We start from the raw sequence: 13,060 nt of genomic DNA, 5'->3' as shown, positions 1-13,060 counted from the left end.
CTACAGCCTCATTAGAAAAACTTAGCATGCACATTTCATAAAGGAATGAATGATCCATTCTGTCTCACTATGGTATAAGATGTAATGGTAATTCCTAAGAGGGTTATGTATCTTGTTTCCTAACAGCAAATGCTGGTTTAAGTTTGCAATGATCAAACAAATGCAGTCAGTATGTTTTTGATGAACCATGGATGAAAAGGGATCACTGAAATTCTAGAGAATCAATCTATACTGTAGCTTTTCTCCTAAATCCCTTCTGCCCTTAAAAATAATAAATGATTTCCTTATAATAAGCCTTAATGTATGTTCTACAACTACATCTGCTGCAACAGGAATGCTGGTATTTAGTTTTAGTGACACTACTCTGATAGCAAATGTTCATTGATTCTATCATTTATAGGGCAATGACCAAGGCAATGTCTGGAAAAAAAAAAAAACCGAAACACTTTAATTTTTAAGACAACTGCAAGCACCTCAAACAATGGATTATTGTTACAACACTTGTTAGCTTTTCACAATCTAGTTATTGCAAAGGCATATGGATAAATGTTAATGGACAAAGTCAAAAACGAGGCACCTTAATGAATGTAAAATTTAAAATAAAAAGACATTCAATCCACTGACTTCTAAAAGAGGCTAAATATACCTCTATATATTACATTCTAAAATTGTATTGCCTACTATGGTTTGTGTCCTGGAGTCTACAATTAATTTTAAGGAAATGCATAAACAAAACTGTGTGCAACCTGCAAAGGGAAAATCATTTTCTCAACTTCATTTTATGGAAAGACAATGAAAAAGCTAGTAAAATTTGTTGTAGTCACACGTAAAGCTACCTATGGAATGAAAGTGATCACTGTTACCTTTGAGCTGTGAGGAGTATTCTGCCCACTGCACTGCAAACTGTATATACCAAACCTTGTGTTCTAGACAAGCATGATCATGCTTTTCCAAAAATATACGTATTTTTTCATTCCACACAATGAACACGTTTCTCTTTTCCAATTTAATCTATGTAGAGCTTAACTTACAGCGCCCAGAGGAGGCAACATGACATGGTACTGAGCCATCACATTTTTAAAGGGTAATCGCTCTTCTTTAAAAGTACTTTTAAAAATATGCAAAAATACAAATGGGACTGCTAAATTATAATGCATATTTTAGAATGAGAAGCATATCTTTTCTTCCTTTAAAGTGCCATATAGAGAATGACATCTTACAACCCAGAGCCACTTGGTTTAAAATCCAATGTGAAAAGACTGTTATGGAATGAAAAGTTTGCACAACTCCTTGGAGCAGTTACAGTCTGCTACATGCAACACAGGCTACAAAGCACTCAAGACTTGGTAGCTTTTCTGAAATTTGAGTCCCCCTCCCATATTTAATGGAAAGTAACATTTACAGGGTGCATTTACATACACTATAATACAGGAATGATGTCCCTTTGCCAGAAGATAAAATTGTACATTTCCTTGCTATTTCTTGGTTCCAACTTGATAATTTCTTAAGATTGTAAATTATATAGTACTCAGCTAAAATATTTCTTCATAAATAGTTACAAAACCTGCCAAAACACAAAGGGAAAGTATTTTTCATTCAAAAAAAGGACATTTGAATGTCACACAACACAAGAAACGATGCTGAGAGACATGTTATTGTTTCCAGAAGAAAATGGTCAGTAAACTACTTAGCTGAAGACAAAAGACTACCCTTCCCCCAGGATCACAGTGCACAAAAAGCAAATGTCAAACAACAGTACCTCAAAGCAAAATAAAGGTCTGAGGATGAAGCCAGCTCACTTGTAATCCTGTTAAAGAATGAGAGTCACCGTTTAGGTCCAATGTACTGGGAACATTTGCTAGCTCAGAATGCAATATTGGTAGAATTTGCTAAGAATTCAACCAAGGATGCCGAAGGCATTCGCCAGCTGAGGCTCGTTTTTCTGGAACCATTTCTAACATCGGGATCAGGAAATCTGTAAACTGTGCAGCATCTTCATGGGGCCAGCCATACTTTTCCACAAGTACATCAAAGAGGCTCCAGGGCTTCAGCTTGGTGATGTGTCGCAGTTCTCCTACAGGGGAAAAAACAGGCCAATGTCAAGAAAGCTCCAAATCTGCATTCCCCATTGTTGGTCCAGTCAGGCTCTTTTCAACGAAGCGGACAACCACCTGCTCAACACTTACACGGCAACAACAAAGGACACCAGCTTTTCCCTGCTAGGCAGTAATCATTACATGCACATATGACCAAGGCATATTTCAAGTAAGCCTGGTGGATGTAAATAGAGGTTAATAGTTCATTCACATTAGTTCTAAGTTTCTTTAAGGAAGTGGAGTGGGCTCACTTTCCCTAGAGTGTTTTCTTTTCCAAAGGCTGAAGCATGCCACACTCATTTCAACCTGGGATCTTTCATAAAATTTGCAAACTTGAGGCCAACCCAAATCAAACACCATTCATGTCTACGCATTTGTTGTAAAATCTAAGATCCTAGGACATTAATTTGTAAATCTTGAAGTTATATTTCACAAACTGTGCTAGCTGCAGTATGAAAAGTGTGGCTTACAGGCAGCTTTGGTTGACATAACAGAATGACGAACAAGCTCGTAAATGGCCTATAAGCTGTAATGGTCATTTCATAAGAGAAAAAAAGGTTATTTTTAAGTCAAAACTGCAAAAAAGGGCTGGGGTCGGTGGCTCACACCTGCAATCCTAGCTGCTTGGGAGGCTGAGGCAGGAGGATCCCTTGAGCCCATGAGTTTCAGACCAGCCTGGGTAACATAGACCAGACCCTGTCTCCACTTAAAAAAAAAAAAAGAAAAAGAAAAAAGGTAGCTGGGGACGGTGGTACATGCCAGCTACTCAGGAGGCTGAGGCAGGAGCATTGGTGGAGTCCAGAAGGCCAAGGCTGCAGTGAGTCAAGGTCATGCCACTGCACTCCATCCAGCCTGGAAGAGGGCGAAACCCTGTCTCCCCATAACCCTGTTCAAAAAGGCAATAAACTGTCAAAAGCTCCAGATAATTTCACTGTAAGTAACTCATTTTCTCTGCCTGTTTGAAGTTTTCACAAGACCCCCAACCCCTGCCCATAGGCCTCCTTAGGTGCCCCTCAGTGCACCCTGAGCAGCTTCTGCAGAGGAAACACTCCCCTGTGCCCACACCCCAGAGCAGCCAGGTCTTGGGGAGGGAGGGAGAGGCATTCAAGCACCTGCACGGCACACTTCATACAAGGGCTGACTTTCAATTGCTATAATTTAAACAAAGTAAATTTTTTTCATGAGATGCATCAATAGATAATCAGTGCTCTGCTCACAAAGGTGTTCTCAGGAGGCTTGTTCTGTTTCACCCATTCAAGTCAATTTAGAAAAGCCCTCCCCTTTAAATACAAAATGAAAAGAAAAGAACATTACAGAAAATTGTAAGAACAAAAGGGGAAAGAGCCTACAATCCTACCCACAACGGCTCTTCTTTTGTGTCTATTGTGAAGTGTGATCTTACACACTAGTATGTCTACAGAGCTGCAATCATGCTCTGCACAGGGTTCTGCATAAAGAATCTCTTAAGAGGACTGTTTACTAAAGGGGCTGGGATGTAAAATAAGCTTCTGTTTCCAATATGAGGACTGGAGATAGAGTTAAGCATCACATCCAGACTAGACATCAGGTCTGTGTTAATGAAGAAATGAACCTGCAATATTAGAGGCAGGAAGAGATCTCCTGTTGAAGGAAACATAGTCTCCATAAAAACAAAGTCAGAGCAGAGACCGCAGGTTTATCCCTCTAAGCCCAAAATTCCGGCTCTAGGAATCCAGCCCAAGGAGATAAACCCTGGTTGCACCACCCCAAATTCACGCCTAATATATGCTGGCACAAAATTATATGTACTTGCAAAATTACAAAGAGCCAATAATAGTAAAATGGTGGTTAAAAGAAAACCAAGGTAGATTCACTTAATAGTATTTAGTATTACTTAACAACATGGGAGAAGATCATGGTACAACATTAGGCAGTAAAGGAACAAACTATGTCCTACAGATAATCACAAGATCATTAAAACGCTCATTAAGATGGAAATCAAGTGAATCAAAACACCAGCTTTTGTTAGTAGGTAATTTCAATTTCCACATTTTCTGTAATATGACTATATTGATTTAGACTGTTGATCTCACCACAGCAACAGTGAAGCAAACAAAGAAAGCAGGCACATGACTGAACCAAGTTCTCTGGGAAGGAGAGTGAACTTTTATGACATTAATCTATTCTATCTCAGAATAAATACTCTCCAGGTTTGCAAATAAAGGCAAATACAGAGAAGCACTGTCTGCTGAGAATAGTAAAGGAACCTATTTCTGAGAGGCCATGTGTTAAACTAAGATCCATCAACAAGGCATCTTTTAAGTACAATCTTCCATGAAAAGATAAGGTTTACCACTATAAATGCTTAACAGCTGCACAGTAACAGTGAGCAAAACAATGTAACACTGAACGGCCATGAGAAACTATTCATCCATAACTAGGCATACCGTAAACTGGTAAAAATATTTGCAAGGAGCAGCATAAAATATCTAACTACTTTTGACAAGATAAAGACTGTATGTGCAAAGCAGTCTATAAACAACAGTATATGCAGGACAGTCCTAAACACCGATGGTCCTGAGCACACAGCAGCACTGCAATATAACAAAACACTGAACCGCCTCTAAAAAAAAGTGTGAACTTTTTTTGTGGAAAAACTTTATAATGCAAAGGAAAATCAATGCATCTAGATGCTATAATGATGATGTGTACAAACCCTCAAGCTCAATATAAGTAACCTTGCCCTGGAAGTCCCTGATAAGGTTACTCAAACACAAAGCCCTAGCCCCCAACTCTGTACCTGTTGCTAGCCGACACAACAAGAGTGGCCTCACTGGGTGAGTGGGGGCCTTGAGTCCATGAGCCAGCTCCAGCCCTGCAGACGATGCCCAAGAAATGGAGACACCTCCATCACTTAGAATGATAATTAAGAATAAGAGGGGAAAGCACATTTTAAAAACACATTTTCACCATTTGCTTTTATTATAAAAGTAGCACCCTAACAACTTAAAGAAATGTTATCGGCCAGGCGTGGTGGCTCATGACTGTAATGCCAGCACTTTGGGAGGCCAAGGCAGGAAGATCACCTGAGGTCAGGAGTTCGAGACCAACTTGGGCAACATGGTGAAACCCGATCTCTAATAAATACAAAAATTAGCCAGGCGTGGTGGTGCACGACTGTAATCCCAGCTACTGGGGAGGCTGAGGCACAAGAATTGTTTGAACCCAGGAGGCGGAGGTTGCAATGAGCTGAGATCGCACCACAGAACTTCAGCCTAGGCAACAGAATGAGACTCTGTCTCAAAAAAAAAAAAGAAAAGAAAAGAAAATATATGAAGATGTGTTTCACTGAAACAAGTTTTGCAAATAACAAGACAACTGTGACAATTTTAATTTTTTTAAAGTTCCATTTCTAGCCTGTCCTCCTTAAAGAATGTGGAATATCACTTCACCCTTCCTGTGACTATCAGCTGTTAATCTCAGTATCAACTCACACACACACACATAGGCAAACATGAGCCTGGCGGCCAATTATGCTGTTCCCCAGGAGCCCCTCAGGCTTCTGAATGTGCTCTGACAAACAGCCTGACAGAGCCAAGGAAAGCCAGCAGGAAGCAGGCTCTGAGGAAGGCTCCTCCTGCAGAGCAAAGGCTTTGTGACAGCAGCTGTACTGGCCAGTCCTGGACTTGCAGAGTCCATCTAAGGAAACAAGGAAGTTCTATTACACCTCTCTTGAATCTTAACGTGGTTTGTGAAGGAAAATATATTATTTTATCCATGAAATTGTCATATTCCAGAATTAAATAAAGCAGCCCACGAGGTTCCACACTACATGTGGGAAGACTCTAAAGGCAAATCCTAGACTATATGTACATGAACAGTGGTAATTACAAAGCAAACCATGATACAAAACTGATGAGCATCAATTAGATGCATGTAGAAAGTAAACCTACCAAGAAATACCAATACAAAGCAAGAGACAATCAAGAGATTTGAATGAATTCTTATACAAGTAGACAACCACATGTGGGTAAATACTGGAGTTTAAAATGTGTATAAACCCTACTTCACATCCCATACAAAATCAACTCAAAACAGATCATATGCCTCAGAGCTAAAACTAAGCAGTTCCTAGAAAAGTAAATCTTCATGACCTTGAAGTAGGCAATTAGATGTGACATCATAAGCATAAATTGTAAAATGTATATAAATTGGCCTTCATCAAAATTTAAACATTTATACTTAAACTTTCACACATGTATTCAAGAGAAATGGAAACATCAGCCTACACAAACTTGTACATTAATGATCATATAGTGGCATCATTCATAATAGCCAAAAAGTGGGGGAAACCAAACGCCCATCACCTGATGGGGGGATAAACAAGAGGAGTGGCAGTGACAACGCCCAGCCCATGAGGCTGTCAAATGCCCATGAAAGAGCTTTCGTTGCTCTTTACAACATCAGAAGAATCTGTTGCTTTTTAGGTATTCAGGAGATAATTTTAAAACATTGTGACAAGTTCAACTCAGACACTAAATATTAAAAATACAGAATAAGGTATGTCTTTTTAAAACTCAGCTCCTGGGTTTTAGCCCTCAGTTCTCACCTTTTTCTTGATGTTGTCCCTGACTCGGGGAAATGTGGATTTTACGCTGCTGCATAGAAGCGTCTTGCTTTTGAAATTTTCAATTGTATTTAAGGTCTGTAGTCTGACACACACACACAGGCGCACACACATGCACACATAATCACTCTTTTTTATCCCAACACACTTGATGCTCTCATCTAGAGACCAGTTTTTTGTTTGTTTGTTTGTTTAAGTAAACTGTCTCCTTTGATGATCCCATTATCAATGCAGCAATTTTTACTAAAATGCACCTGCTGAATGGTCAGAAAAATCCCTGGTGACCAGCCCAGTGAGGTCTGCTCCCGGCTGCACTGCTTTTTCTACCATGATCTGAGGGCTGAAATGCTTCTGGGGACCACCCACTTCTTGAAGACAGGACAGGGAAAAAAATTCATGGACATGCTGATTTCTATTGGCCCACCTCTCAACACACTAGTTTCTTAATGCTTTTTGGTGGCTCATGTCCAGCAAATTATCCTTAAGAGGATGAGAGCTGTAATTACATTCCCTAACCAAAAATATAGCTCAATTTTTAACTTTCTGGCCAAAGAATGATTCAAACTAGTAATGATCATGGCTTCTTGAATTATACACAAGAGGAGACAGATGAGCTGCATTTGATGCTCAACTTTAACACACAGACCCCACGCTTCTCTGGCCACGTGGCAGGGATGAAAATCTGCCTCTGAACTGGAGGAGACAGAGCGGGAAAACCTCCTGGGAAGGCACTCTCCATCAGTAACTGCTTTCAAAGGTGAGAGGCATATCAACAGCTGTTTTAAATTTTGTTCTTTATCAGTTCTAGCACAAGTTTTTTAGGTATTTTAGGAAAAAAGTTTCAATGGCTACTTTTAAGATTCCATTATTTCCAAAATGTACATTCACATATTAGTTAGGGGAACATGCCAAAACACATCTTTCATGCAGCAAGCCATTCCCCTCATCCTGAGAGACACGATGAAATCTATTTCCATGACGGGCCGTCATTCCTCATAAGGCTATCCTGTGACTTCTGTAAACACCCTAAATCCCTTCTGATCTCTACTGCCATTAGAAATTATAATCAGGAAAGAACTGAAGCCCCAATTCTCAGTCATTTCAGGGGATTTCTCACCTAGTCACAAATGCTCTCTTACATCCGAAAAAAGAACTGTAGGTACCACAGTAACACCAAGTCAAAATATTTTTGGTCTCTCATTAAGAAGGATGCCAAATGCATTTTAACTCTGCAGGTTACCTTCAAATAAGCTGCTCAAAAAGAACTCGATCACACAAGTCCTAAGTATATGTGGTGATGATGGCGGTAACCTGGAGATACACATCCACAAGCTGTCTCAGGGAGCAAGGTTGCTGACAGAAAGACCCACGTGGAAGCTGCCTTCCAGCCATTTATGGCCACATGTAGGCTGCTCTCCCTGAAACAAAACGAACCATCACAGGAGTGACAGGCCAAGAGCAGATGCCTGCACCAGCTCCATGCCTGCAGGCTGCTTACAGGCCCCTCCTTCCAACAACTCAGTGACTTCGCTTGCTCATCATTCAAGGCCTCTCTTTCTGTCCCTCTTCCTTCCAGTATGGAGTCCTCGATCCCCCCAATAGACAGACAATTAACAACGACAAATAAATGCATGGCCAGGCGCAGTGGCTCACACCTGTAATCCCAGCAACTGGGAGGCCAAGGTGGGCGGATCACCTTAGGTCAGGAGTTTGAGACCATCCTGGCCAACATGGTGAAAACCTGTCTCTACTAAAAATACAAAAATCAGCTGGGCATGGTGGCAGGCGCCTGTAATCCTGGCTACTCGGGAAGTTGAGGCAGGAGAATTGCTTGAAGCCGGGAGGTGGAGGTTGCAGTGAGCTGAGACTGTGCCAGTCTGGGCAACAGAGTAAGACTCCATCTCAAAAAAAAAAAAAAAAAGACAAATGCAGAGGCAGGTCACTCTAAGTGGGTCTTTGTTGATGAGGAAAGGTTCCAATTAAAGGAACAATTCCTGAGTGACTTTGTGGTCATCTGGTCCTCACCGTACCAGATGACCACAGTGGAAAATGAGGCTCATTAAACCATGGTGCCCAAGCAGATGCTGTGCCCCATGTCTCTCAGGTCTCTCCTTCCCCTCTAGAGCATCACAAGTCAATCATGTTCTCTCTTTCCATAATAGGCCAGGCCCAACTCCCATCTAACCCACAGCTGGGGGCTCACAGCAAGTCACCTACCAGCCACGGTGCCCCAGGGACCAGGCCATCTCCCCCACCAGCTCTGGAAACATTCTGAAATGTGGGAGGGCCTGCCTTCAATAAAAACACAATTCCCCAGGCCATACTGAATCCCAGGCCACAATAATTCACAGTTTTTTCCTTGTTTTTTTTCTGAGACAGAGTCTTGCTCTGTCACCCAGGCCGGAGTGCAGTGGCACGATCCCGGCTCATTGCAACCTCTGCCTCCCAGGTTCAAGCAATTCTCCTGCCTCAGCCTCCCCAGTAGCTGAGATTACAGGCACCCGCCACCACGCCCAGCTAATTTTTATATTTTAGTAGAGAAGGGGTTTTGCCATGTTGGCCGGGCTGGTCTCGAACTTGTGACCTCAAGCGATCCACCCACCTCAGCCTCAGCATGAGCCACCATGCCCAGCCCAATTATTTTCAAATAACATTTTCTCTAAGTTTCCCAGGGAAATTCAGCCTGTTTTCTCAGTAACACTGCTGTATAGAAGTTCATAAGCTTCCAGTGTTTTCCTGTTCATAGCTTTGCTTTACCAATAATAACAGCTCCAGCTGTGCCCAGTGCTGTAAAGGCACCCTCTTACACTTTCTTGTAACAGCCAACCTGAAAGAACCCCTGTTGACAGATGAGGAAACTTAAGTTCACAGACTACCTGATGTGCCATTCTCACAGCAGGTTTAAGCCCCAGCTCCATTACTAAACACAGCTTAACAGCAAAGCCATTTTCCTGCCCTTGACTCCACTTGGGCCTGTGCTTGTGAGTCTCCGTGTGGGGAGGGGAACCCTGTGCCTGGCTAACATGGCCTAGACTCAGAGACCAGATTCTCAGAACCAAAAATAATTACTGATTGACAAATGGTTTTTCCTGACAATACCTGTGCTAAGTCTTAAGGTAATGAGGAAAATAATTACATCTAATTGTATATTTCACAAATTGCCTTCACCAGGTGATCCTATAAAGTCTGAGAGGTGTAGTCAATTTGCCCAGAGTAAATGCAGCAGGAAACCACCATCTTTAGCACAGTCAGTTCTCAAGTCTTGTACACTTAACAGGAAAATGTAATTTAAAGTTAAATATAAGGACTGGGTAGCCAAACCTCACCAAAGTGAGTAATAAAGATTACTACTCCACAAAAATTCCTTATCTCATAGGAACATAAAAAATCAGTTTGAGGCCAAGCGTGGTGGCTCACACCTCTCTAACACCAGCACTTTGGGAGGCCGAGATGGGTGAATGACCTGAGGTCAGGAGTTTGAAAACAGCCTGGTCAACATGGTGAAACCCTATCTCCAACAAAAATACAAAAACTTAGCTGGACATGGTGGTGGGCATCTGTAATCCTGGCTACTTGGGAAGCTGAGGCAGGAGAATCGCTTGAACCCAGGGTGGGTGGAGGTTGCAGTGAGCTGAGATCACACCACTGCACTCCAGCCTGGACAACAAGAGCGAAACTCCATCTCAAAAAAAAAAAAAAAAAAAAAAAAAAATCAATGTGGTTCTCAAAATTTAGCTAAGTGAGGGAGATAGAGCATCTAGGACTTTCAGAAATTTCTAAAAGTCCATGTCCTACTCACATCAACTTTAAAAGTTCTTTATTAAGGGATGTCACATCTAAAAACAAAAATCCAACCTGAAAAATATGAAGTAAAAGGACCAACTACACTCATCACAAAAAAGTATAGCAGGTTGGGCGCAATGGCTCATGCCTGTAATCCCAGCACTTTGGAAGGCTAAGACAGGTAGATCACCTGAGGTCAGGAGTTTGAGAACAGCCTGGCCAATACGGTGAAACCCCGTCTCTACTAAAAATACAAAATCATTAGCCAGACATGGTGGCACACCTGTAATCCCAGCTACTTGGGAGGCTGCAGCAGGAGAATTGCTTTGGGAACATAGGATGTGATTTTTAAGAATGTGAGGAACGTAACATTTCATAGGCCTACACCCACTACAGAAATAACCCAGGCAGACCAAAAGCCATGTCCCTGGACATTCATTAAGTCCAGTCCCTAGGTCACCTCTGTTCCACTACAGAGAGTCCATGACATAAGAAATGAAAAGATAAGTCTAGCTGGCTTTTAACAATCATCTAAATTCCTTTTTATAAATATATGAATACACAGATTGGTAACTTGGAGTAAGAAAAGAGAGAAGCAGAGGAGAAAAATGCTATTAGGAATGCTGTTGTCTTACAAAATTCTTACTCCAGGTATCAGATGGGTCAGGTTTATTTCCTGAGAGCTTTCTTCGGAAGAACTCCCCAGCTGTGAAACTCCAGATCTTTCTCCACTGCCCAATCACGAATGCACAATTTCTCCTTTTGGGAGAAGACTATGCTGAAAATTAGTGTTGCATAAATACCGTTACCTTTTCTGGTGAAAAACTCCTTGGAATATTTCCCCAACATAGCGTATTTTCGAGGGACTTTCCCCAGCAGTTCAATGATCAATGCTATGTGATCTGCATTGGGAAACATTGCCAGCAAAACAGAAACACACGACAGTTTAATCAGTACACTGCATGCAGACACTACTACCGCCCGCGCAGACAGAAACAGAGCGCAACTTGAATGACCAAAAGTACAGGCCTTCCTCACGTTGCTGGATTCAGGATCCAGAGCTGGAGGGCACAGGAGAGGGGCTGGTGAACAGGGTGACCGCAGCACAGGGCTAAATGTGGTCTTCCCTGACAACTTTTCTATCAGCACAAGAATTCTGCTGGGTTGCATTTTGAATTTAGGAGAAATGCCTTTGTCACCATTAATGCTAAAATCAGCAGCTGCTCTTCAGTTTCTGTCTGCATCGTGGCGCTTTTCAAAAAGAAGAGGTACTACCTCTGCGATTGAAGAATTCCCGAGAATATTTTCCAGACAGAGCAAAGTGCCTTGGAATACTGCCTAGCAGCTCTATGATGTGGGCTATGTGGTCTATGGAGGAGAGAAAAAAGGATATGGGAATGGGAGGGGCAAAGGGAAGGATGGGATAAAAGAAGAGGGAAAAATTGAAATTAGTAAAAAATCAGAAATAGATTCAAATCAACAGTGTCTGCAGCACATCCATGCAGAGGCTTGTAGGAATGGCAGGCCTCAGGCACCACCAGGAGCAGTAACAGTGACTGAGGCCAGCTCACCCCAGGCCACCCCAGCAACGCAAGCAAATAAGCATGGAGATGGTCAGGTTTACAGATGGAATTCAAGCCAGAAATCCTGGGTTTTCAACTCAGCTCCCAAACAGGACAGAGAAATGGGCAGCACATCAATGGTCGAAAGGACCACAGAGAGGTTTCAGGTCTGTATCATCTGTCCTCTCTCAGCCAGCTGGGTTCCTGCCCTGTGCAAGGCCAGGAAGAGCCGCTGGTGTAGGCCCCTGAGGGCTCACTAGAGTGCTGCCTGTACCAGACAGGCTCTGCCCATTCACTGAGACTGAGGGGGCGTCAAACTCAAAGGAAAAGCATCTGAATTTGGTGTTTGAAAACCAAAAACATGGCTCTATTTCAGTACAAAAATACAGTACTCTACAGAAGTTCAGGGCTGGCAGGAGACCCAGAACAAGGTATTCAGCAGGCACTAATACTCACCTTCGTCTCTGGAATAGTCTTCCCCAGAATGTGGTTCAAACAAATAATCTCCCGTTGCCAGCTCAAATGCCTAGGATACAACAGACGACATGCTAAGCACTTCAGAGACTGGCCCCCAAGTCAACAGCTTTTTCTCCTTACAGAAGAGACCGCCACTTTACGAAGATCTGAATCAAACAAAATAGCCTCCCAAAAGTGCTCAATACTAATTTTTTTCTTTCTTCCACATTCAAATAAGTTTCAGAAGTATTTTTACATTTCTTCTAAGGAAAGATGTAAGAGCCATGTATTCTGTTCATTTTGCAGGAAGCAAAACCACAACGTCAGTGATTTAGCCGCACCTGTGTGCAGGCCTGGCAAAGCACAGTATGCACTCTATAAACGGTAGAACCGAGAGTTCAATCCAGGACTCAACCAGGCCCATCTGACTCCAGCACCTGCCTCAACCACTATAATAGCCTTGGCCTCTGTATAGCAGACACTGCTGCGTCCTTTAGGCAAAGACCTTCATGTTTTAGTAACCGACGACTATTTTCAGCATCTCATCATCTATTTTC

At 42.2% G+C, this 13,060-nt stretch overlaps 1 protein-coding gene across 14 annotated transcripts in view; it reads right to left on the bottom strand.

Moving 5' to 3' along the window:
* Window positions 1–419: 419 nt before the first annotated feature.
* The window catches only part of SRPK2 (SRSF protein kinase 2), a 284,044-nt gene continuing 271,403 nt past the window's right edge, over window positions 420–13,060 (bottom strand). For 3 of the 14 annotated variants that reach the window (XM_030932252.1, XM_030932259.1, XM_030932256.1), the window contains 4 exons: window positions 12,504–12,573; window positions 11,761–11,853; window positions 11,295–11,387; window positions 427–2,074 (listed from right to left, as the gene is read on the bottom strand). In XM_030932252.1, the coding sequence (XP_030788112.1) occupies window positions 1,890–2,074; window positions 11,295–11,387; window positions 11,761–11,853; window positions 12,504–12,573 (441 nt within the window). In that variant the 3' untranslated portion in view covers window positions 427–1,889. Of the gene's footprint in view, window positions 2,075–11,294; window positions 11,388–11,760; window positions 11,854–12,503; window positions 12,574–13,060 lie in introns of all 14 variants that reach the window. The other 11 variants (XM_030932258.1, XM_030932262.1, XM_010380537.2 and 8 more) reach the window with 6 other exon arrangements.

Source organism: Rhinopithecus roxellana, chromosome 6 (genome assembly GCF_007565055.1).
Source record: "Rhinopithecus roxellana isolate Shanxi Qingling chromosome 6, ASM756505v1, whole genome shotgun sequence".
NCBI lineage: Eukaryota > Metazoa > Chordata > Mammalia > Primates > Cercopithecidae > Rhinopithecus > Rhinopithecus roxellana.
This window is presented reverse-complemented; position numbering and strand designations above follow the sequence as displayed.